General features: G+C 44.9%; 1 protein-coding gene and 1 long non-coding RNA gene across 16 annotated transcripts in view; one reads left to right on the top strand and one right to left on the bottom strand.

The window, feature by feature from the left end:
- syne1b (spectrin repeat containing, nuclear envelope 1b) overlaps positions 1-26,203 on the top strand; it is a 665,691-nt gene that overhangs the window by 371,735 nt on the left and 267,753 nt on the right. For all 15 annotated transcript variants that reach the window (XM_069932310.1, XM_069932313.1, XM_069932309.1 and 12 more), the window contains 8 exons: positions 78-343; positions 1,278-3,438; positions 6,153-6,490; positions 11,475-11,619; positions 13,011-13,229; positions 16,399-16,661; positions 18,885-19,050; positions 22,761-22,916. In XM_069932310.1, coding sequence (XP_069788411.1) covers positions 78-343; positions 1,278-3,438; positions 6,153-6,490; positions 11,475-11,619; positions 13,011-13,229; positions 16,399-16,661; positions 18,885-19,050; positions 22,761-22,916 — 3,714 coding nt within the window. The remainder of the gene's footprint in view (positions 1-77; positions 344-1,277; positions 3,439-6,152; positions 6,491-11,474; positions 11,620-13,010; positions 13,230-16,398; positions 16,662-18,884; positions 19,051-22,760; positions 22,917-26,203) is intronic.
- On the bottom strand, positions 21,008-22,997 carry LOC138760945 (uncharacterized). The gene is made up of 3 exons (XR_011355989.1): positions 22,833-22,997; positions 22,223-22,312; positions 21,008-21,119 (listed from the first exon to the last, which is right to left on the bottom strand). It is a non-coding gene; the product is annotated as an uncharacterized lncRNA (long non-coding RNA).

The raw sequence follows: 26,203 nt of genomic DNA, 5'->3' as shown, positions 1-26,203 counted from the left end.
GTCCTCCCAAAAGTGCCGTTGTGCATGGGTCCCAGGACTTCACGCTAATGTAAACACTGTTTGTTTGTCACGTGCAGGAACTGGGTCATCAGCTCCAATCCAAGCAGGCAAACATTACGGCACTCACGGAGAAGATCAGTAGCCTGACAGAAGGCCTTGAGTCCCCGGAGCACTCTGAGGTTGGCCAGTTGAGCAACCAGTGGATGGAGCTGTGCCATCAGAGCAACATCCTCCTCTCCACAAGGGAGGAGGACTATCAAAGAGCGGGGGATTATCACGACAGGATGAGCACTGTGGAAGAAAATTTGGACAAGTTCACAAAGGAATGGGATGACCTGGGAAGGTGAGTGTGCAGTTAGTTGGATTTTGTGCATCATTCCATCTGTTGTCTCTTTGCCGATGGTGGGGTTTTGTTGTTCATTGCCTTCTTTGTCATTGGAATCTGCTAAATATTGAAGGGGTTGGTTAATGTGAACATGGAGAAGATATTTCCAGCAGTGGAAGGGACCAGGACCAGAGAGCACAGCCTCAGGAAAAAAGAACATCTGTTTAGAACAGAAATGAGGAGAAATTTCTTCAGCTAAAGGGTGGTGAATCTGTGGGATTTGTTGCCATAAGTGGCAGTGGAGGACAAATCATTAAAGCAGAGGTGGATTAGTTAGGGCGTCAAAGAGTATGGGGGATTGAGAGCAAAAATGAATCAGCCATGACTTGAATGGTGGAGCAGGCTTGATGGGCTAATTCTGCTTATTGTCTTATGGTCTCCTTCATCTCCCTCCAGCAGATAAAGGATCCTGGCCTGAAACATTGACCATTTCTTTCCCAAGGATGCTACTGACTGACTGACTAAGTCACTCCAGCATTTCATTGGCTGCCTAGGTTTCCAGCATCTTTGTTTCTCACATACTTTCTGCCCAAAGGGAGGGAGGGAGGAGAAGAGAGCGTGACCGGGGTGGGACATGTCCTAGCTGGCTGGCAGCTGGAAGTATTGATAGAGGGGAGTGGAGGTTGGTGCTTTGGCCCAAACTGCATTCACAACTTCTTCCAGTTTCTTGACTCCCTGGGCTGAGCAGTTTCTGTACCACGCGATGAGCCATTCAGACACTTTCTATAGTGCATCTATAAAAAAAATGACAAGGGACCCTTGGGACGTGCTGATTTCTTCAGGCTTTAAAGGAAGTCTAAACTTTCTTGGCCGTAGAGTCATTGTGGCTGGACTAGGGCAGGTTGCTGGTGTCTTTAATGTTCATTCTCCCACTGTGGTTTATTTACATCAGGACTGATGCAGAGAGCACAGCCGAACATCTGGAAGCCCTGAAGAAGCTGGCGAGCATTGTCCAGGCTCAGAGGTTTGTGCTGGATGACCTGAGGGAGCAGAAACAGAAACTTACCGACCACTTGAACCCCGAAGACAGGGAGCTGGTTAAAGAGCAAACCAGTCACTTGCAGAAGCAGTGGGCCCAGCTGGAGGATCTGCTGGAAAGGAAAGTCCAGGTCTCTGTGGTAACCTTGGAGGAAATGAGCCAGTGCCATTCCAAGCTGGAGGACCTGTTGGATTGGGTGGAGGGTCAGACCCAGCTCTTCACCGAAGCCCTGCGGTGTGGCTCACCGTCAGGGCTGGCGCAGACACTGCTGTTGGACCACGCAACTGCCTGCAACGAGCTGGAAGCCCAGCAACAGGCCCAGGAGGCAGCGGCGGAGGAAGCAGAGAAGATCATGGCCCGCCTGGGCCTGAATGAGAGGCAGGGCCTGCAGAGGATGCTGGGCATGCTGCGAGAGAAGATGAGCTCACTAAGTGAGGCGGTGGGCCAGCGGCGGAAGTACCTGAGCAAAGCCCTGTCAGACCGGGCGCAGTTCCTCCTGGCTGTTGGGCCCGCCATCAGTTGGGTCCAGCAAAGCGAGAGGGCAGCCACGAGTCCCCAGCATGTGGCCCTCGCGCCACACGACGTCACCAAGCAAATACGCAGCTGCAGGAGCGCTGGCAGCAGCCTGCGGGAGTACCAGGCCCATGTGACAGCTCTCTGGGCTCAGGGTCGGGAGCTGGCTCGGGAAGCCACAGAAGAGGAGACAGCGGAGATCATGAGGCACCTTCAGGAGCTGCAGAGTACCTACGACTCGGCACTGCAGACAAGCACCCAGAGGCTGCAGGAGCTGGAGAAGGTACTGGGCTCCAGGAAGTACTTCAAAGCCGATCTAGACAAGGTGTGCTACTGGCTGAAGCAGGCCGACATCATGACCTTCCCGCAGATCAACCTCATGAGCAGCGACTCAGAGTTGTGTGCCCAGCTCAACAAGTACCAGCTGCTCCTGGAGCAGTCCCCCGAGTACGAAAATCTCCTCCTTTTGGTGCAAAGGACGGGCCGGGAACTGTTGCCATCACTGGGTGAGACCGATCATTCCTTCTTGGATGAGAAGCTGAATGCCTTGCCCAAGCAATTCAACCTCATTGTAACCCTGGCAAAGGAAAGGGTGAGCAAGATCCAGGAGGACATTGCAGGCCGCAAGGAATACGCCTCCCTGATTGACATAACCAGCAAGGCTCTGAGTGAACTGGAGGACCAACTGGTTCAAATGGGCAAGGCCAAGTTGAACCTTTCCTCGAAGGAGGTGGCTTCGATGCAGGATGACTGCAGAACCCTTCTCGCAGAGGTGGAGGGGCTTGGCAAAGCAGTGGACGAGCTGAACCAGAGGAAAGAGACCTTCCGGAGTTCTGGCCAACCATGGTACCCCGAGGAGATGGCAGGCCTGGCTAGCCTTTACAACCGGCTGAAACGGCAGACGGAGTCAAGGGTAGCCACTCTGGACGACACCGTTGCAGCTTACCAGGACCATGAGGCCACATCACTGCAGCTGGTGACACGGCTCCAGGCTCTGCGAGAGGGCCTGGTCAAGACAAATGAGGAGACCCTCTCCGTTGAGGAGAAGCTGAAGAACTACCATGCCTTGGCTGGCTGTGTACAGGCTGCCAGCAACTTGCTGAAAAGGCTGATCGAGCAGGTGGAACAGTTTTCCCCTGAGCTAGACAATGAATCTCATGAGGCCAGATGTCTGCAGATCCAGGCCTGGAAAGAAGACCTACAGACAGCCCAAGGAACCATCAGTGAAAGGATCATGGAGTGTGAGGGAAGACTCATTCAGACGATAGACTTCCAGACTGAAATTCAGCACACCCTCGAGTGGCTGCGGAAGATGAAGGAAGACCTCAGTGTCACCGCAGACTTGGACATGAAGCTCCAGAGCATCCAGGAAGAGATAAGGAAGACTCAGATCCTTGAGGAGGAAGTACAGTCAACTCTTCGCATAATGGCGGCATTGAGGAGCAAAGAGAAAGAGAAGTACCTGGAGTCAAAGGAGCTAATACCTCCACAGGTGGAGAGCAACCTGAATGAACTCTCGCAGCTCGAGGTCGAAGTCCAGGAGATGTTGGGCACCAAGAAGGTTAGTCGGTTGTAGGAGTTGCCAGAGTGGGAAAGATTGATAGCATCATGGTACAATTATCTGTTGTGCAATCAGAGCAATGTCTCCTTCTATAAGGTGGACATAAAATCCAGAAATAAATGGGGTGGGGGGGGGGGGGGGAAACCTCATCCAGGGAGCTCTGATGCAAAGATTGACCAATTGCTGTCTGAAATAATGGAAATGATTTTGCTGACAAGTTGATAACTCTGCCATTGTTACTTTTTAATAATATACTTTATTCATAATTTATCAAGTAAAAACAATTAGGATACATCTTTCTCTATTGCCTTTGTCCTGACCGTTCTCTTCCAAAAAATGTCAATGTAATGACAATCCCATAAATGAATGAGAGCTTATTGTCATGTGGATAAATACATTCTACAGGTGCAACAAAATTCTTAATGTATATATTCTTGTAATAATTGATACCATGTAAAAGTCGACCCCCCCACCCCACATTTATGGCCCTGGCCACCTGCCCACCGCAGCTCCTGACGCCCTGACTGCTAACTCTCACCTAGGACCTGGCTGCCTGCCCATCCTTAGCTCCTCACACTCACCCAGGCCCTGGCCACCTGCCCATTGCAGCTCCCTGCGCCCCGACTGCTGACTCTCGCCCAGGTCCTGGCCGCCTGTCCATTGCAGCTCCCGATGCCCCGACCGCTGACTCTCGCCTAGGCCCTGGCCGCCTGCCCACCCATAGCTCCTGACATTCTGACCACTGACTCTTGCCAGGCCCTGGCCATCTGCCCACTGCACGCTTTGAATGTCAACTTATCACCTGGTCCTGGTCGCACACCCACCCATCATTATCTCCCAACTCCTCAAACGAAGCAGGTACCGTGGTCAAAAGTAGTAGGTATGTCATCGTATACTCCTTAAATTTTACCCTAAAAATTGGTCCACAAAATTCTACTTTTACATGATTATATTCAATTTTTATGCACACAGGTACACCAACTACAAAAAGTTTCCACAATATGCCAAGACAGAAAAAGAGATAATAAATATAAAAGGATTAATGGGAAAATAAAGAGAGATAAATAATGATTCATGATACTGATTTAAATTTGGGTGTCTTCGGTTTTTCTGCCTTCCTGCTGGCAACATGCTGCCATGACCTGGCGCCATTTTAGACATTAATGTGCAAAGTCCCCATCTATGAAGGGGTCCAGATCTGTGCTGTCAGTTGCAGAGACTCCAGGGCTTTTCATCTATTGCTCGCTCAACAGGGTCCCAATTTCGCCATTGTTCAGGAATTTAATGTATTTACACGTCAAACAGTAATTATGGGCAGTGGAATGCTTGGGCTGGACCACAACAGCGTAAGTATGCCTTTAGTGATGCAATAACTTTTAGTGTGCTGCTGGTCAACCTCGGAGCCAGAGAGGAATCAAAAGAAGCTGTTCAGTCTTAGTCCTACTAGGAATCAGTTGCTGAAGGTTTAAACTCCTCCTCTGCTGGAGGAGTTCAGCAGAATGAGCAGCTCCATGGGAGTAAAAGAATGTTTGCCATTTTGGGGTCAACAATTAGTACAAATCGCTCTGTTGACCTGAAAATTGACCATTCTTTCTCTCCCACTCCCACTGATGCTGCTGGACCTGCTGAGTTCCTCCAGCAGATGGATTTTTGCCCTGAATTCCAGCGTCAGTCTGCTGTCTCCTGTGTGACTTCAGTTGAAATGATTGATTTTCCTTTTCATCCCTTCCTGTCTCACGGAGCCCCTTCCTGCATTTCTGCGCTTGCTTTCATTCTCGTTTTCCCCCCCCCCCCACCTTTGAGAATCGTAGGAAGGAAGGTCTGCTTTTGAATGGCAGAGACCATCAGTCTCCTCCCTTGACACACCTGCCTTTTCCCTATTTGACTGCATTTGTCAACAAGAGTTGGTGGAAATCTGTACAAGAGTCTGACAGCTACCAGTAGCATACTTTTTCTTAACGACCCTCCAAACTCTTTAAAGCTTCACCCCTTGGTCTGATAAATTTCAGAAAATTAGTGTAATTTTTCCTCATTTGTTTTAACCCTTGAAGCTTGGACATCATCTTGGTGAATCTTTGCTGGATTCCCTCTACTGGTGTATTAGCATATATTCTCCACTATCTCAAACTTCCTCTTTGCATTAGGAACACTATTTGCAGTATTTCCCCAGCCACCTCTGTGGAATAACACTTCTTTATCCAGTATGAGTAAATCGAGTAAATTCCTCAGTATTGATGATCTCCCTTTCCTGTATTAAAGCTCCCTGTTCTTCCTGATATTACTTTAGCACAGCAGTCTGAAGGATGACTCCTCTTTGGCAGGGATATGACAATAAGGAATCATGTGATGGATGTTTTGATCATATCAAGCAAGTGATAAGAGATCTGATGGTTCTTTCTGTTGAATGGAGTTGAACAAGAAAGTCTGTGGACGCTGGGGTCAAGCACCACGCAGAACCATGCCGGTGAAACTCCGCAGGACACACAGTATCCACAGGAAGTAAAGGGTGACCCATGTTTTTGGGCCTGGGTTACCCTTTTCTTCCTGTGTGACTTGCTGAGTTTCTCCAGCATGTGGTGCATTGCACAGTTCTTTATGCTGGAGATCTTGTTGGACAAGATTCCATCCCTCCCACCAACCCCATTGTTCTGAAAAGTGGTTTAACGAAGTGATAATGGTAATACCCATCTCTATATTCTCTTCCCCCCCCCCAGGTGTTCCTAGACAAGGTACAAAGTATGATCCTCCAGTACCAGCGGGCATTACAATCTGCCACGGACTGGTTGGAGGATGCCCATGCCCTCTTGCAGCAGGTGGGTGATGGTTTGGATGTGGAGGCATCAGAGGAGACTTTAAGAAGGCATACCGAATTCTTCGCCACCGAATCCACTTTTGCAAGCCAGCTGGGAGACTTGGAGAGCTTGGTACCAGAGCTGCAGCTGTTGATCAACACAGCGGGCAGGGAGCAAGTGGAGCAAAGTCTGGCCTTGTTGCGGCAAAGGAAAGTGGGCACCGAGCAAGAAACTCAAGGCCAGCAGGACCTTCTGCACAGGTAACGTCTTGTCTGTTTCACCACAGGCAGGTTGAAGGCCATTGGGCTGATTAGGTCAGGACGATGTGGTGTTGATGTGACATGGGTTGGCATTTGCAAACCAGTCATCTAACTGTACGGCGATCAACAGCCTTAGGTTTCCATATTATGGAGAGAACGTATAAGCTAAAATAAATTATGTGCACTGCCATGACTGAATCTGGAAGGAAAAAGAAGACTGACCTGATTAAGTTCTTCAAATGTGGGTGATGGGAAGATGCTAAAGAAGATTCAAGATTCTGCTTAATGTCATGCACAACGTATACAAATTTTTATTTTCTTTGCCCTGTAAAGACACAGCCTCTTTCACCCTGCGAATGCTTCTAGGAATTGGGTCAATTTACCAGGCGTGCTGCACAGCCTTTCCCACTGCAACCCAGCATTTTAAAGGGGGTCCCACCTCCGGCAGTGACAATGTGAGAGCAGGTTGTCCTTTCACACCACCAGAGGCGATTAATGAGTTAACTTGGCCGGGCTCTGACACTTAACCCCACTAAGCCCGGTTGAATTTAACTCACCCTGCCAGGTTGGGATGTTTCACATTGCACGATTATTGGGTACAGACCCAATAAATTACCCAGTTCAACCCATGTGCATTCGGCAGTAGCAATTAAAGGGCAAGGTTCCAATTTAACCTTAAGAATCACCGATAATGTTTGAAAAAAATCTTTCAAAAAGTTTTCTAAACTAGGGCAAAGACCAAAATGTGGATCAAAGAAGCCACAGCAATTTTACATATATTCATAAATGTTATTGTATAAAACCCCACCTAATCTAAGAAAGGAAAGCAAAAAAAATTGAGAATTTATAAATAATAATTAATCCTATGTCTACACCGACAAAGGGAAAAATTAAATCACTGGGTGGCTGATTTAATGGGTAGGTTAGGTTTCCAGGAGGCCCTCATGACCCAATATTCTCACCTGGGTCCCAGGAGGGCTACCTGAGTGCTGGAGTTTGAAAGCACCTAGTGTGAAAGGGGCTTTTATCACTAGTCCAGCACCAGTATAAAGATGAGAAAGAGAAGCAAAATTAAGTCTCTTCAGAGAGGTTGTGTGTCCGTGGATCCCACCACCTCCTCCGATGTCATTCCATCCTGAGCCCCCGTTACGTCTGTGAACCCGCTCTAGGCGTCTGAATCCGAGTCACACGCATCAGCCCTTAGTTCTCAACCCCTGATATGGTCAGCAAGATGTCAGCACCCAAAGCCTTTTGGGACCCCTCTCACCATCGGCACCCTTGCGGATGCTAATCCTAAAGCCTGGTTCCCACGAGCTGCTCACCAGCAATCCATGGCCTCGTGTGAGTCCTTTGGTCACTGATCCCCTCACTCATCCTCTGCTGTGGTTTCCTACCCTGTGGTGTCCTCTCCCAGCCAATCCTTCTCGGGAAGGGGCAGTCTTCTGCCCTGGTGACACAGCTCTCCAAGAACCTGCAACCTTCCTTGTCTGAGCTGCCATCTTAGGCATAGATCTCCATGAATCTTCAATGTAAGAAAAAGCCACGGGACTGTCAGATGGGATGGCTGGACAGTAGGACCCCATGGAGGAGCTCTGGATGACCGCATCTTCTCTGCCCTGTTCTCCCGGGTCCACACCAGGGACAGCACTGCTGTTACAGCAGCTCTGGCACCACTGCCATCTTGAAGTTTCCACTCATGATGAGGCCATCGTTAGCAGAAGAAAAGAAAAGATGGGCACTCATAAATCTTGCAGGAAATTCCAGAGAAAGCGCTACACCCAGACAATGTGAAACACATTGAGTGTCTGAAATAAACAGGTTGGTTGCTTAAAGGTGAAACTGCATTAGAGCTTGAGAGAGAAAAGGAAATCTTTATAGGGAGCGATGATGTTATTGAAACATCTACAAAACATGGTCCAGTCAAACTAGTGTAGAAAACAAAAGCGCAAGAGGAAACTCAGCAAGTCACACAGCATGGAGGTATTGTAGAGAGTGTACAAAGTTGTCATAGGTTACAATAGGATATAGGCAGGATTGAGAGTTGGGAGAAGAAATGGCAAATGGCGTTCAATCCAGATAAGTGTGAACTGATCCACTTTGGAAGGTCAAACATGAAGACGAAGTATGTTGTTAATGGGAGTATTCTCTTTGGAGGAACAGAGGGTTCATGGGATCCTGTTGCGGAGAAAAGTGTTTTATAATGAAATAACTCGGCTGAGGCACCAGGGTGTCGCTTCAGAAGGAGTTTTTATTTTCAAGACATCTTGGAGAACAGTCTTAGGTATCTCTTCTGGTTCTTACTGCAGTTGCTGCCCTTAATATGGCATCCATTTCATGGTATTTGGGTATCCATTGCCAACAGTATCCAACCATGCCTAGGAAACTGAGAATGTCTCTCTTTGTTTTCGGTTGGGGTACCTGTCTTATAGCTGCTGTTCTCTGGGCCTACTCTTCTCGCTCCCTCCTGTAAAATATGCCCAAGATATTTTACCTCCTTTTGGCAAAACGGCATCTTAGTCAATGAGGCAGGATGTCCCCTCTTTGCGAGGAGGACGAGCAGAGCAAAGGTGTCTTGCAGGCAGGCTGTGTCATTGGGTGACACTACTAGCAGGTCATCCACATACTGTAAGAGGGTAGACCCTCCTGGTAAGTCGCATTCAGACAGGTCTCTTCAAACAGCTGCTGAATATACCGTGGGGCTTTTCATGTAACCCTGGGGAAGTCTTGTCCAAGTGAACTGCTGTCCCTCATAAGTAAATGCAAACAGGTATTGGCTTGAGGGTCAAGGGGTATGGAGAAAAAAGCAGAGCAGAGATCTATAACCGAGAAAGTGGTGGCTCCAACCGGTATAGTGCACAGTATGCTGTTGATGTCCGGGAACACTTGGGCTGTGGGTATTACAATGGAATTAATTGCCCACAAGTCTTGCACAAATCGTCATGTGCCTTTGTCCTTTATTGGTATGGGTGTATTACAGGGGCTTCTTGTCCTTACCAGGACTCCTTGTTTTTCTAAATCCATTATGATGCCCCACACCCCTTCCGCAGCTACACTTGCTAGCTTATATTGCATAACTGCTGGTAGAACAGCTTCCTTCTTCAGTGTCACTGAATGAGGCACTGCTGACCTCACTAGTCCCACATGGGAACTAGGTTTAGCCCAGGCTTCTTGGGGTACTGCCGCTAGGGCTGCGGGCCAGCAGTAAGTGATTTGTCTCGGTGGGCACGATCTCTCAAAGTGGACGTACGCTTCTATCTCCTCTAATTCTATACTTCCACTGTCTGGGGTGTGGAAAAAGACAGTTGTACAATGATCTCCGTCCATCATGCACAGGTCAGCATAGCCTTCACCGGCCCTTTCTGCTTGATGGAGTGGATCCTTAAGTCAATTGTCTCTGTCAATCAGTATTTTTACCATTCTCCCTATTTCTTCCGGCAGATGGGGTTTTCGGATGGCTAACGTGAGATGGGGGGCTGCGTCTGGCAAAAGGAAAGCCTCCCTCTGATGAGTGTTCAATTCTACCTCAAAGCCTATCCCTTCTGGCCCAAAAAATAGTCTTTTTCCCACCAGTAGTTTATCCGTTTCTGGTATGTCCTGCTGTGGGGAAACTGATTCACCCGGCTTGAAATACATTGCCGTGACGTGTAAGTTCTGCACCTCTGTCACTATCTGCATAAATACTGCTAACCCTCCTAGGGGCGACTGGGGGTTGGCCCATCTTACTACGTCTACAAGCACATGGAGGAATCTCATTATGCGGACTGTGGAATCTTGACTCAGCCTCCAGCCAAAGTGTGTGGAGCTTTGGGAGGTGTCTTGTGATGCAGACAACACAGTGTGCATCAAACTGTACCCTCTGTCAGCGGGCAGCTGCATAAATATCCCATCCCAGGTACAGTAGAGAGTTGCGTTCAATTTGCAGAGGGCTTGATGCCCTAGAATAGGTATTGGGGTCATTGGTGAAATAATAATGGCGTCGTCAATTCCACGGCCTTCCACAGAGAGTGGAGTAGTTTGGGAGAGGGAATCCGTCAGCAGAATACCGGACACTCCGATGCTGTTTACGGTTTGTTGACTAGGGATTAAACCCGCGGAAGGTGGTTCAGATGACATGGTGGCTCCGGTATCCACCAGCATATAATGCTCCTTGTTACCCACTTTAACTTTAAGCATGAGTTGTGCCATCTCGTCGGAAGACAGCTGGAGCAGGGCGGCCTGTACCACCATTCCTTCCGGGCCCCCCCTATGGGTTAGGCTGCTGGAAATAAAAACAGGGCTGTTGCCCGTTTCCAGCTCCCGCAAAAGGGTTGCCTCCATATTGCATTTGCTCGCCCCTCCCTTGGCTACCACCGTTTGGCCAGGGTCTCCCCTGTTTGCATCCCTTGGATGCTGTGTGACCTGCTGAGTTTCTCTAGGACTTTGATGTGTTGCACTCGATCCCAGCATCTAAAGATTTTCTTGTTTAGCTCCAGATGAACTCGGTGGTATTTGCCTGGGTTTGAATTTATCTCCATTGAAGTCATCAATGAAGTCATTCCAAGGTGTTGGGATCGTTGCTTTGGGAGGGCATACTGTGCAATATTAAGTGAATAGTTTCATTATTTTCATTAGTTTCATTATTTAACCTTCAAAACTTTGGACAATGGTCTTGGATGTTCGAGTCTGAGATATTGAGTTAGGTGCTTTCCAATCCCTTCTGCCCTGGGGCATTCGAGACAATGTTTCAATTAGCATTTACAATAAGTTGTATTGACTCAGTCAGTATTGAATGAGCTCTGGGTTTGGGGTACACCTGTTTTCTTTTTTATAAGCTTCATTTAAACTCCGAGGTGACTCAAGGTATCAAGGGTGATGGGACGAAGGCAGGGGAGTGGAGCTGAGTGGGAGAATTGATCAATTCTCTCAAGCCCTCTTAATAGGCTGAGTGCTCCAATACCTGATGATGTTATGATCTTGAGTGTGGTTTCTGCATTGTTTGTCCTAGATGTGTAGCACAGTGGCATGGCTACCAGGAGGCCAGGCAGCAGTTAATTATTATGATGAACCAAGCAGAAAAGAAGTTGTCAGAATTTTCCACAGCTAAAGCCGCAACTATCCATGAAAGTGAAGAAAAGCTGATGCAACACAAGGTCAGTTTAACATCTGGATCTGAGGATTTTTATTTAACTCCTTGGAATAAATGGTTGACGCAATCATGAGCCCACTGTGAGTAATTACCTGCAGCACGCACTTTCCCATTATCTCTCTTTGTTCCTGTCCTCTTTTTGCCTCCCCCCATCTCTCTCCCTCTTATTCCCTCTTCTGCTTTCCCTCTCACCCAATTTTTCTCTTCTCACTCCATCCTCCTTCCCCTTCTTTCTCTCTGCCTCCGTTTTTTTCTCTCCCTCCCCATACAACTTCTCCCTCCCCTCTTTCTCTATACCCCTTTCTCTCTCACTCACGCTTCATTCTCTTTCCCCTCTCACTCGCCTCTGTCCTCTCTCTCGCTCTCCCTCCCTCTCTCTCTCTTTCTTTTTTTGAATGTTTTATTTAAATTTTTTTCCATTCATGCAGTAATCTAAATTAATATGGAATACAAATCAAAAGTTACATACATGATGGTATGTAAAGATTTTGTAAAGACCAAGTTGAAAGAAAGTTCCTACATCTTCACCACACCTAAAACATTGATCTGATAAATCTGATTTTATTCTATTCAATTTCTGTGGTTTAAGGTGTAACTGATGTAAAAATTGTACTGAACTAATCTACATCTTACATTGATAGTATTGGTTATAGAATCCCTACATAAATCTGCCTATATTTGCTCATCAATTACAATACTCAGATCTCTTCTTTGGCTTGGCTTCGCGGACGAAGATTTATGGAGGGGGTAAAAAGTCCACGTCAGCTGCAGGCTCGTTTGTGGCTGACAAGTCCGATGCGGGACAGGCAGACACGGTTGCAGCGGTTGCAGGGGAAAATTGGTTGGTTGGGGTTGGGTGTTGGGTTTTTCCTCAGATCTATTGTCTAGACTTATGAACTCCTCGTTTAGAAGTTCTGACTTGTAAAAAAAGTTTATCATAGAAGTAAACTTTTTAACAATTCCTCTTCTAATAAGGAGTTCTACTTCAGTACAACTGGGCAACAAAGTGGATGATCCTAACTTATCCCTCACATACGCTATCAGTTGGAAATAACAAAAAAAGTGTTATGAATGCTATCATATTTATTTCTCAATTGCTCAAATAACATCAGTTGACCCCCTTAATAACAATCTTCAACATTGATAATCCCCTTACAAACCAACTATCCAGAAATTGATTAACCTTTGAAAAAGATATGAGGATTTTGAATCAAAGGCATTTTAGATGATATATTGACCCTCTTACACCAATTTCATCATTTATTTTCTCTGTATCTCTCTTGCTCTCACACCTCTTTTTCTCTCTCTTTATCCTCCCCACCCCCAGGTCATTGATAAGTGTTTGTAAAACCAGTTGTTTCGGGACTAATACACATTTCACATCTCTGCTCCCAGTCATTGCTGTCCTTGGTGAACTCCTTCCATGAAAAGATCACAACCTTGGAGGAACAAGCCTCACAGCTTGAGAACTTGGGCAACGACGCCAGCAAGGCCACCATTAGCAAGTCAATGACCACTGTATGGCAACGCTGGACGCGGCTGCGCAGTGTGGCCCGGGAACAGGAAAGGATGCTGGAAGAAGCTGCAAGGGGCTGGAAGAACCTGACTGACAAGGTACAAAGGGGGAGAAGTCAAACAAAGGCATGGCACTGCAGATGCTATATGCTGGAATTGACTTAAAAATTGCTAGAAACAGTCAGCAAGCCAGGTGGCTTCTGTGGTGAGAATAACAAAGATCAAGAGCCATGAGGAAACGTTGCAGCTTCATAAAACTCTGGTACGACCATAATTGGAGCATTGCTTTCAGTTCTGGTCACCTCATTACAGGAAGGATGCTTTGGAGAGGGTTATCAGAATATTGTCTGGATTGAAGAACCTGCCATGTGAAGCAAGATTGGCAGAGCAAATCTTTTTTCTTTGAGAGGTGATATTATAGAGGTATATAAGATTATAAGAGGATTAGATAGGGTGGACAGCCAGCACTTTTTTCCCCCCGAGGCAATAATAGCAAATACCAAAGGGCATCTCTTTAAAGTGAGTGGAGGAATGTTTAGGGGGCATGTCCAAGATAAGTATTTTTTTACACAAAGAGTGGTGTGTGCCTGGAATCCATTGCTGGAGGCGGTGGTGGAGGCTGGTACTATAGGACTCTTGGATAGGTGCACAGATGGAAGAAAATTAGAGGGTTATGGGTGTTGGGTAGGGAAGAATTAGATGAATGTGGAGTAGGTTTAAATAGGTCAGCACAATGTTATGGGCCAAAGACCCTGTACTGGGCTGTAATGTTCAGTTCTATATTCTATCATTTCAAGTCGATGATCTTTCATTGGACCTCCAGATTTGCAGAGAATAAACAGGTTTCAAGCAAGAGCAGAGACAGGGAAAGAGAAAAGGAAGTTTGATTGCAGGGTGGAGGGGTGGAATGATCAAATTATCAGTGAGGTGTGAGGCAAAACCAGTGTAGATGCAGCTACGAATGATTGGATCACTTCAGCAGAAGAGAGAGGGAAGGGATGAAAGTCCATTGCGCAGGCCTTGATCCTGTCACAGCCTCTCTTCCTTTCCTTCCAACCCCCTTTCACTGGCACTGCAGCTATTTAAAAGCTGTTCATCTTCCAATTCTGACAAACTGTTGTTGACCTGAAGGATTAACCTTGTGCCTTTCTGAATGGATGCTGCCTGACCTGCTGAGAAATCTCTGCTTTGATCTCCCTAACGTGAGTTTTGCTGAAGGATTCTTCTTTCCAAATAAAGGGTCCGAATATATTTGCCACAAGGCTAGAGTCCAGTGAACACTTAAAAACATCAGGCTTATCCAACCATTAATCAGTTGTCACATTTTCCACAGTATGTTCATTGTTTTCAGACACAAGTCCCAGTGGTGAAACATAGGAAATGCACTGTTGCCCATTTCCAATGTAGGATTGAAATAAACAGTCCAGTGTAGTAAAACCTTTGTTCTGAGTTCCAAGGGAGGCTGGACAGAAGTCTGGGAAGAAAATTCAACTGTGGATAATAACAGCTCTTTCAGAACGACCCAGTTCACTTTATCCATCTTGACAAGCCCAATGACAAACCCTTTCACTGTGATCCTGAAGTTTCTACCTCTCCATTTGAGTCCCCTTTATATGTAGATTATTCATTCCCATTTATAGCCCTAGTTTTGTCCCTTGACCCATGAGAACATATGTTTCCTTGTCATATTGTTAAGATTCCATTCAATATACTGTTCCCGATTTATCTCAATTTGCTCTCAGCCCAGCCCTTCCAATGTTGTAGAGCACAGCGCACCCTGTGTGATGTATTTGGTAATTGCTCTGGAACAATAGGATTGGTTAAATCCAATTCCATTAATAGTTGTGTCCCTCTTTCAAACTGATCCCGAGCTAGTGAACGAGAATGAGGCAAGTGAACAGCAGGCATGCAATGAGCTGCTGGGGGGTGGGGGTGTGACTCAGCGGGTCAAGTAGCATTCATGGGGAGAAATGATCAGTCAGTGTTTTGGGGTGGGTCCCTTTACTGAGGGTCAAAAGGTGATAGGGTATTGGATAGAAGGGTGGAGAGGTGGAGAGATAGGAACAGGGAAAGTCCATGGGTGGTGGGGAGGGGAATGGAAATTAGAGGGAAAAAATAAGATCAGCAGTAGGAATAGAAGAGGTGGAACTGGATAGGTTCATGTTTATTGTCATATGCATTGTACAATGTACATACTTGTTACGTGCTGCAGCCGAACAGATACTTTGAAAGGAAAAAGTAAACAACTACAAAAATATACATCGTTAAATTAAAAAGGGATAATAAATACAAAAGATAGATTCATCATAAGTATTCCAGATGCTTTGTTGATGTGTACATAAATACACAAAATCAACAACCTTTGCCTGCCACGAGCATTGCCTGCAATTTCCAACTGAAAGAGAAGCAAAAGAGAGACCTTCAGAGACAGTGTTTGTGCATTCACCTCCAGGACTCCTGCAGCCGGACAGCCTCCTGTCCGATCCATTGGTGAACCTAAATTCCCAGATCGAACCTCCGATACAATCGAAGCTTTCAGCGCCCAATGCGCTTCAGGATTTTTGCCATCTACACCCCCTCAAATCCTGATCCCAATGCCTGTTTCCCATCTCCAGCAGCCTACAGCCTGAGTGAGTCCTGTGTGTGCATTAACAGTTACCATGAATATTTATTACTTTTTTATATTAGTTAGTTAAAATTAGAAGAATCGATATTCATGCTGTTAGGATTAAGGCTGCCCAGGTGGAATATGATATGTTATTCCTCAAGTTTATGTTTCACTTCACCCTGACAATGGATGAGGACAGGTGCATTAGCATTGGAATGGTCTTTTACAAGTGGATAACAAGAGTTGTTAATGTTGCCACATCTCTAATTTTCTAATGGGATGCATGCCTGGTGATCCTGCAACGTTCTTCAATTGAGATCATACTTTAGCATTCTGCTCTGTTGTATCCCCATTTTGTATGAGTCACAACTTAACACTTTGAAGAAAGGTTTGGAATCCTCATGATCCCATTCCCCAAAACTGTAGCCCCTACTTACAGACCGAAGCCTGGGAGATGGCCCTAAGGTATTCTCAGACAAGTCATATTCTAAATGAATGGTCAGGTCACTTTGAAGTGCTGACTCTCAATGGGCATGTGCAGGACACAGGTTGAGTGGGGTTGGGCGAGTGGATGCTATTGGTTATTTTCATTCATCAAGGCAGCTTTATTTATCATTACTTACTCTGACCCCATTTTGTGGGTTTTACTTTGGTCCTCAGATTGAGACGACCACTGTGGTGGTGGATCAGCTGCAGGATCGACTCCCCGACAGCTCGGTTGAGAAGGCGAGGAAGGCTGAACTGCTTGAACTCCTTGAATATCACGATGCCTTCGCACAGGAAGTGGAACGGGAGCAGTCCACTCTCACCGTCCTACGACAACAGGCGCTGAACATGCTCCGTGATGTGGTCATGCCTTCAACCACTGTCGAGGACCTACCTGTGATGCATGAGATCAAAGCCATGCAAGACAGATATGACAAGTAAGTGGGACCTTGGGTGTCTGGTATCCAGCATATGGATGGATCAAGGAACATTTATCCCGGGTCAGGATTTTCATTGTCTAGGTAAGATTAGTTTACTCATGCTGAGAAATTGCTTTCAATTGGTTTTGCCTCCCACTGATGTGCCTGGAAGTTCATTCCATGGATTTTGTTAAGAAGATTCCGTTTTGATCTGAAATTTTCCCATAACTAATTTGAGCTCCTTGTCATTCTGTTGTTTACATGTATTCTTTTACATTTTATTTCCTTCTGTGGTCTTAAACAAAGGAACTGGACTGATGATGTGACCCGTTCTTCAATGTATAGCTCATATCTTGAGAGTTAAAACCACCACCTAGTGCAGCTGTGTGAATGGTCCCAATGCTACATGTCATGCGGATGGGACATTTTGGTTGACATGGGCAAGTTGGGACGAAGAGCCTGTTTCCACTCTGTATAACTCTGTGACTCTACAGGTATAAATCTGCCATCTGAGTTGTGTAATGAAGGATGTAGACAGGGGTTCACTAAGTCTGCTCATTCCTCGTTCTTTGTGCCTTTTATCTGTCATATTGCTCCGTACAATGAGCATTTAACACCAGCTACCCAGCACACTGCATGCCACTTATCTCAGATGTTTTACCAACTGGTGCCTCACCGGAGAAGGGACTGTATTGAAGTTTAATGGGGGTTTTCAGAAATTAAAATGACAAGCAAACTATAGTACATGTTGATCGATTATGGTGAGATACCTGATATCCACCTTCAGATGGTCCTGAACAATAAAAAAAAATCAATGTGTTAGATATGTGCTTACATTGATCATACATCAGGGGCTACCCCATACTGTACATAATAACTTGGTTCAGATTCCAGCTCTCTATTGATTTAATTTCTAACCTTCAATGTGCTCTCAAACTCAATTATATTTCCATGACTTTTATAGAAATTACATCCAAAATGATCAGATAATCCAAGGCATCATTTTCAGTACAAACTCCTGAACTGGTTGTTACTAGCTCCTGAACGAATGCTGCCCACTCTAAACCTACTTTGCCAACTTTTGATCTGCATCATTTCACGTTCCCTTTTGAACAATGTGGCATCCCAAGAGAGCTTTTCTTCAGAATAACTTATCCTCAGATTTTACTCTCTTGTAGCAATATTGGCCTGATCCATTCATTAGGCACACCCACATAATTATTTATTTTGTTTATTTATTTCCTTTGTTGTCATGAGCACCAAGAAACAGTGAGGTACTTTGTTTTGCATGCTATCCAAGCAAGTCAACCTACACTCAAGTACAACGGGTGCATAAATAAGAATGTTGCAGGGAAACATTCAATTAAAATGGCGGCAATGGCCATGAACAGGTAGTGTTTGTGAGATCATCTTTTAGTAATGAGAGGTTTGGACATCTCATTCATAGTGCAGCAAATACAACACAATACAGAAGTGCATGGTCATGGAGCAAAGACAGTGTAATTTTACCATTGTGAGGTTCATTCAGGAGTCTGATAATGGTGGGAAAGGCACGGTCCTTGAATCGGGTGGTATGAATCTCATTTCCTGATAGGAGGGGAGGTGAACAGAGTGTGGCCGGGGTGGGATAAATCAACAATCTGACGATTTTCTTGCTGACAGTTACATTCTTGTATTTCAATGTGAAAGTTTTGAACATGAAAATCAACTTTCCCTTTGGATGATCATTGAGAGCCTTCTATCAGGGTGCATCACTGTGAGGGAGAGGAACTGCTCTGCTCATGACTGTAGGAAACTGCAGAGGATTGTGACCATGGCTCAGGCCATTGCACACACCATCCTCTCCACTGACCCCATCTACAATTCTCGCTGTCTCAGAAAATCAGCCAACATATTAAAAGACTCATCCCACCCTGGCCACACTCTCTTCACCACCCTCCTCTCCAGAAGAAACTAATGAGTGCAAGATCACACACCCCATTCCAAGGACAGTTTCTTTCCCACCTTTATCAGTCTCCTGAATAAACCTCACAATTTTACTTCATACCAAGTGATCTCTCTCTCTAGCTGCACTTTTGTACTATGTGTTGTCTACTGGACAGCTCAGAAAACAACCTCCATCGCTGCATTCCTAATAAATGTGACAATGAACAAACTTGTTTCATGACCACACTTTCCTCATTTAGTCACAGAAGGTGCGGTTGAGGTGGACATTCATTTAAGTTTCTGCTTTAATTAAAGTGTCCGACAAAAGATAAGGAAAAGCAAGAAAATGGTCCAACAAGAACTTAAAGAACGGGAGGAGGTGGAGAGCAAATTAAATGCTATCAAGCAGTGGCTGAACAAGACAAAGGAGTATCTGCTAAACCCGACCTCTGATGCTGTTACAGAACTTCAGGAGTTGCAGGTATCAACAATAAGAGTTAGACACTGGTTATTGAAAGACAAAGAAACATATAAAACTTCAGCATGCCCTGAAATATTAGCCTATTAAAGGTGTCACTCATCTGCTTCCCAGCAGTGCTCATATTTCATGAATGAAATCCCCTCTTGTGCACACTTGGTAAAATACAAAGTCCACTCTCTATGGATAATGATGTTCAAATTTATTATCATTTCTCCAGACTACTGTGCACACACATACACAATACACAGTACATTATAATCTCACACACACACATACATTATAATCACACACACATACACACATAGTACATTATAATCACACACACACACACACACACACACAGAGTACATTATAATCACACACACACACAGAAGATATAATTTTAAAAATATATAAATATTTTGGGATAATTTACTTGGTTGCAGGATATTGTTCATCAATCTCACAGCCTGTGGGGAAGAAGTTATTTCCAAACCTGGCAGTCCTGATTTTGATGCTCCTGTACCACCTTCATGATAGTAGTAGGTTAGAGGTACTATGTACTGGATGGAAAGTGTTCTCTATAATTCATTGAGCCCTATTTTGAACAATGCAGCTGGTAAATATCATCAATAGTGGAAAGGGAGATTCCAGTGATCTTCTGTTGTTCCGTTGACACATGATGAAGTTGGAGGCTGCTTCCTTTAAGGAATTATAGGTTATAAGACCACAAAGTGTTGTCCATTGTGCAGTACTGTTCACTTTGAGGGAATGATATGGGATATTTTCAACAACCCATGGGGGCAGATGAGACCTCACTTTAATCTTTGGTCCAGCAGTGCAGCAACTGCTCATTCTTGAGCCAGACTGTCAGCGTGGATTTTGCATTCAAAGCCTCCGAAATGGGGCCACGCCCTTCTGAGTCAGAGAAGAAATTGCAACCATCAAGCCCCAGACTAACATGGCAGGCGTTTAGCAGGTGCCACTGGTTGGGTTGGAACACATGCTAGGGAAGTTTTGGTGTTGCTTGTTTGTTGGACATCGTGAGCATGCACCTCATTTCCCCTAGAATGATTCCCACAGAGGCATCCTAATTTTAATACCAATATTGCCATGGGTTTGTTGTCAGCTCTTTGCCCAGGTGGTTATAAATGCCAGAAATAATAAACAGCCATAACATTGTTTTTTTTTTAGACATACAACACGATAACAGGCCATTTCGGCCACTAGTTCATGCTGCCCAATTTACACCCAATTAACCTACACCCCCAGTACGTTTTGAATGGTGGGGGGAAACCAGAGCCCCTGGGGAAAACCTATGCAGACACAGGGAGAACGTACAAACTCTTTTGAGACAGTGTGGGATTCAAACCCCTGTCCTGATCACTGGCGCTTTAAAGACATTGTGCTAGCCGCTATGCCATCCGTGCTGCCCCATGGGATTCTTAATTCAGTAAATGACCCAAGATGCTTCATAGAAATTTTGTCAGACAAAATTTGAATATATTGGGCCAAATAATCCACAGCTTGTTTCAGCAAGGAGGTTTTAAGGGAAGTCTTAAAGGAGGAGCAGAAAATGGAAAGATGGAGTGTTTCATGAAAGGAAGTTCTGAGGACATGCTACACACAGGTGATGGAACTGCTGCAAAGGTGAAATGAGCAAGTGCCCAAAAGAATGGAAGAGTACTGAGATATCAGGGAGTGCAATCCTGCAGGAAGATGCAATGATTGGTAGAGAGGGGAGGACAGTGGTGCATTGGATTGCAGAGAATGATGGGGAGAGGACACAGGAGTGCAGGAACTTTCAATGTTGTGGAGTGTTACGGGAAACTCCAGTGTTAAGAGTGGGGAGAGGACACAGTGAGTAGGATAGCAGAGAGTTGGAATGATAGTTGACATGACCTATCGCAGGAAATTACAGTGATAGAATACTTTACAAAGAAGCAGAGAAAGAAAGGTTAAAGGTTTCAAGGTTCATTTTATTATCATGTAATAATACATAAAAATGTACATGATGTACAATAAAATCTCCATTATCCGGCACCTAGGGGATATGTGAATTTTCCAGTTTCTTCCAATGCCTAATACACCTGCATTAAGGATACATCATTTAAAAGACAAAATACAGTGCAAAATGTAATTTGAAAAAAATAAAATCAGTGCTGTAGTCTTTAATTATGTTAAGTTCACTTTAATCAGGTAATTCTTGTAACTTCCAGCACCAGTAACTGGGGTTCGAATTTAAATTTTGTAATAGTGTTGCACTAACTGCGACGTTAACTATGCCTCTGTCATAATTAACCCACTCCCCCAAGTTTACAGATAAAGCCTTACTATTAAAGATAAAGACCCTTACTAGGCCGGGATAGGGAGATGCTTTGGGAGAGTTGCCCCAGCTCCGAGTGGCATCGACTGGCTGTTCATGCCGGACATTTAATTCCAGTGCAACTTTATTCAAATAGCTGGTGTGGGTGAGACACGACTGAGGCACTCCGCTGGCTGAATACTTGCTCCCAAAGTGTTGTGTTTTGCTTCGGAGAACATTTACTTTTACAATGAAAAACTTTAATTTAAAATTATATTTATTCTTATTTATTTAAAACTTTTCACTTTATTTAGGAAATTCCCATAACTTACAAAATTTACATTCAAAACAACTGAACAAACTTGCTACTTGAACGTAATAAATTAAAAAAAAAATTAACTTGAATAAAAATGAAAATCACGATCATCAAATAAAAGGTCATGAATGTCAGCAGATGATGCGGATGACAGTGGTTCTGGAGCAGTTGATGTGGATGGCCGCGGATCAGTGGATGTACTGGCAGCCTTTTCGGCTACTTTCTTGAATAATGTACAAATGTCAGCATTCATTTTATGTGCTGGGTCCAATTCTGAACCTTGGCAGTGAAGTCTCAACACTGCTGCCATCTTCCCCTCCCCTTCCATATCCTATCCCCATCCTGCTAGCTCCGACTCAAGTGTCCCAGTCAGACCCTAGGTGCACTCTACCACCTTCCTCGCGCTGACAATCTGGCTCACCTCCACACAAATGGTCACAGCTAAATGAATTTGCGCTCATTAAAGGGCATTGTTCATTTTGAAGGGAAAACCTGTGCATGTCCAACTAAGTCTCAGGTGGGGTTCATTTGCCCATTCTTATGTATTATAATTTATTTATTTATTTCCTCACTTGGTTTTGCCAGTTGCTTGAGCTTCTTGATTAAATTCCGGTTAATGGGTAATGCAAACAAAGAGTCTCCATGAATATTGCCCGACATCCCTAAGAAAAAGGGAAACAAAAGAAAGTCCCTTCAGAGAGACTGAGTGCCCGCGAATTTACCTCCAGTGCTCCCACAGCCTCTGTAGCTGCACCAACTGCATTTCAAACTATTGGCAACCAGAACTCCAGATCCAAACCTCCAATACGATCAGGAATCCTCGAGAATGAGGATGCGGTGTGTAAGGTTTCAGGAGGTTGCTGAGAATTTCATCACAGAGGCATTCGTGGATCTGGATTTTATGTTGCGAACATGTAAGTATACTCTCCTAGTATTGTCTGTGTGATTCCAGTAGACTTTAACTGAACAAGGTAAGTCTTTGTATTCATGAGGAGTTTGAATGTGTTTGAATAGTATTTTCTGCAGCAGGTCACTCCTTTTATGATTACTTTATAATTTAGAGAGGTTGGTTTGCCTTTCATCTGCTGTAATACAATATCTTGTGTTTAGGAACTGCACAGTGAGGTTGCTGCTCGACACCAGATGGTGGAACGTCTGGGTGATAAACAGCGTGATAAATACCTGGAGTTATACACCATCCTGCCCTCTGAGCTCTCTGAACAACTGGCCGAGGTCAGGCTGGCCCTTGGAGCCATCGAGGAGCAGGTAAGGTTGGCTCTGAGTCCTTGGACAACATTCTTCTTAACTACGAAGGCTGCAAGAGCTCAGCCAGTTGAACTTGACCTGTGGAGAGAGAAACTGGTAAATGTTTAGGATCTAGGGAAGAGTGAGATGTGTCAGTTTTCAGAGCAGCACAGGAAAAGAGATTAAGGTTCAAGGCCCAGACATAAGGAGATAATATTTTCTGCAATAGGTCATTCTCTCCAATGCCTTTGGTGGATCTACTTTTTAATTAGAGGGTTTTGGACATCTTTCTCTTGCTGGGAAATTTGGGGTGGGGTGTAGGGGAGAGAACTCATAGGCAACTTCTACATCTTGTGAAATACTCTCCCCTGAACCACTCAATCTCTCTCCCTACAATGTTCACCACTTATAGGATGTTCTGCAGCAACTTAGCAAGAATTTTTTTTGAGATCCCTCCCCAACCCCATGCTGAACATCCCACCTCAACCCAGTAGTGGCATGGGAAGGGATGGGAGTGGTGTCCTTCTTGTCCTCACACACCAGTTTGGATGTCCATCACCAGTCCTCTTCTGTTGCATCAAAATCCTTTGGGAAGATCTTTCACCACCAAAACATTGCACATGGCAAAAATCCAAGATTCCTGTCTCTGAAATAACTTGGGTGATAAAGGCTGGCCTCGCCAGTGCTTTTCTCAGGCCAGAAATGATCAACAGTGATTTTTCAGCTATCTGCAGAGATCAAACCCTTTGGCATCCATTTAAACTGATATGCTCTCACTTCCCATAGACATCCCTCCCCTCTGTGGATTCACAATATTTCCCGCAGCCTGGAAAAGGCAGCCAACATATTGAAAGACCCATCACTCCATGGACACACTCTCTTCTCTCTCCTCCTATAAGGTTTGAGTGTGAAAGCTCACACCAACAGGCTTAAAGACAATTTCTTCCCCTCAGCCATCAGAATCCTTAATGAACCCCACAACAGTGCTCTCATGCTGCCCTTGCTTAGTCCTAATCTTTTCATTGATTTTATACGGCTGTATAAATGCTTGAGATAACCTGTTGGACTGCTCACAGAAGAACCGTTCTCACTGCCAGGTGAGCCATGTGATGAATAAACTGACACTTCTATTTTCAGGAGGACTAGTGGCCAAGTTGGAACATTCTCATTCTAAGGGGGAGCAGTTCTATTTTTTAAAATTCCCCAGTTAGAAGCTGACTTGTACATTCGCGAGGTGACGACTGCTTTCGTATTCACACACAGCTTGCTCAGAAGTAGGTCGGTGCTATTAAAGAGCGCTTTTTGTGACAGCCACACAAACTCGCACGGAGTTCAGGGATGTTGGGGAAATCAGAGAGAGGTTGAATGGTTATATGGACAGGTTTCTGTCCACTTTCTCAGAGAGGACCTAATAAAGCTCTTCCTGGTTTCAAACTGTACAGCACTGGTTCAAGCAGAAGTTTGCTGTTGTGTCCGATCCTGGGAATCTCCCCTGGCCTGAAGATTCAGTTTTGTGGAGAAACTGTAGAAGCCAATTTTTTTCCCCCTTTGGGACATTTTCCTCCCCTTGTCCTTTGGTTTTTTTGGCTCTCTTTCCCCCCTTTGTCCGACATCTCAAATTCAAGCTTATTATCATCTGACTGTACATGTACAACAAGACAAAACAGCATTTCTCCAGATCACAGTGCACACACATGAACACAATACACAGTACTTAATAATCACATACATAAAGATATAATGCATATCTGTATACACATAAAGATATAACAAAATAAATATGTATAAATATTTTGAGATGATTTTCACTCTGTTTTGGATGCCATACATTGATCTCACAACTTGAGGGAAGATGTTATTTCCTAGCCTGGTAGATCCTGCTTTTGATGCTCCTGCACCCCCTTCCTGATAGTAGTGAGTCAAAGATACTGTGTAATGGATGGAAAGGGTTGTCAATAATTATTTGGGCCCTATTTCGGCAATGCTTCTTGTTATCTGTCAAGTAATGCTTCTCAAAATTGCTTCCAATCTATTTGCATTCTTTCTCAAATAAGGTGACCTAATCTGCAGATTGAGCTCCAGATATGGTTTCACCATTACCCTGCACAATGGAGGGAAGGGAGACCCCAGTGATCTTCTCATTCATTTTGAAGGTCCTCAATTGACAATCCTCTATTGATTTTTGGTCCAGTGCTTTGCAGCTACCATTACCACACAATGATGCTGCCAACCAGGGCACTCAATTATGCTCCTGTAAAATATTATCAGGATGGGAACCACTCCTCTGACTGTATTCATCATATTTCAGCTCTGTTTGGCCAGGCAATCGCTTGCGAGGCCTTTGCCTCACCTCTCCCACCCTGTCTTCTTTAAAGTACTTCTGTACTAACTTTCTTCAGTCCCGATGAAAACAACCAATTTTTTTTCCCTCCCACTGATGCTGCTCGACCTGTTGAATTCCTCCAGCAGATTGTGTTTGGATTCCAGCATGTGCAGTCTCTTGTGTGTTTCCACAATACAGCGAGGTTGTTTTAAAAACCCATTAGTTCACTGATGCCCTTGAGAGAAGGAAATCTGCCTTTCCTACCCAGTCTAACCTGCATGTGCTTCCAAACCTAGAGGAATGCAATTCACTCTTAAGGTGCCCTTTGTAGTGGTCTTGGAAGCTTCTCTTTTTGTGAGAGTAAGGGATGGGCAGTAAATGCTGCCTACGTCAGTAATTCCTTATTTCTGAAAAAGGACATTGAAAATCATCCATAGGACATTCTTGACATGATAGTACCCTGTTCCTGTATAGCTCCAATGACTTTTCACCTTAATTATTATGAATCTATCATGACAAAGGGTCCCAACCCGAAACATTGACTGACGATTTCTACCCAGGGACGCTGACTGACCCGCTGAGCCCCTCCAGCTCAGGACTCCAGCATCTGCAGTTTGTGTGCTTCTAAATTTTAATTTTTAAAAATATTTTAAAATTTGATTTTCAACACGGTAAAGGCCGATTCCGGCCATTAAAACCTGTGCTGCCCAGTTTCACCTCAATTAACCAACAACCCCGTATGTTTTGGAGGGTGGGAGGAAACTGGAGCACCTGGAGGAGACCCACGCAGACATGGGGAGGACATATAAACTCCTTACAGAAAGCGGAGGATTTGAACCCAGGCTGTTGGCACTGTAAAAGCATGACAGTAATCACTATGCGATCTGTACCTCTGAATTTATCTACCCCTGTTTTAAAACTATTCAAAATCCCTGCTTCCACCCTTTGAGGAAGAGAAGTCCAAACGTTTCTCATAAACTTACGT

The sequence above is a fragment of the Narcine bancroftii genome, chromosome 4 (assembly GCF_036971445.1).
Source record: "Narcine bancroftii isolate sNarBan1 chromosome 4, sNarBan1.hap1, whole genome shotgun sequence".
Taxonomy (NCBI): domain Eukaryota; kingdom Metazoa; phylum Chordata; class Chondrichthyes; order Torpediniformes; family Narcinidae; genus Narcine; species Narcine bancroftii.
This window is presented reverse-complemented; position numbering and strand designations above follow the sequence as displayed.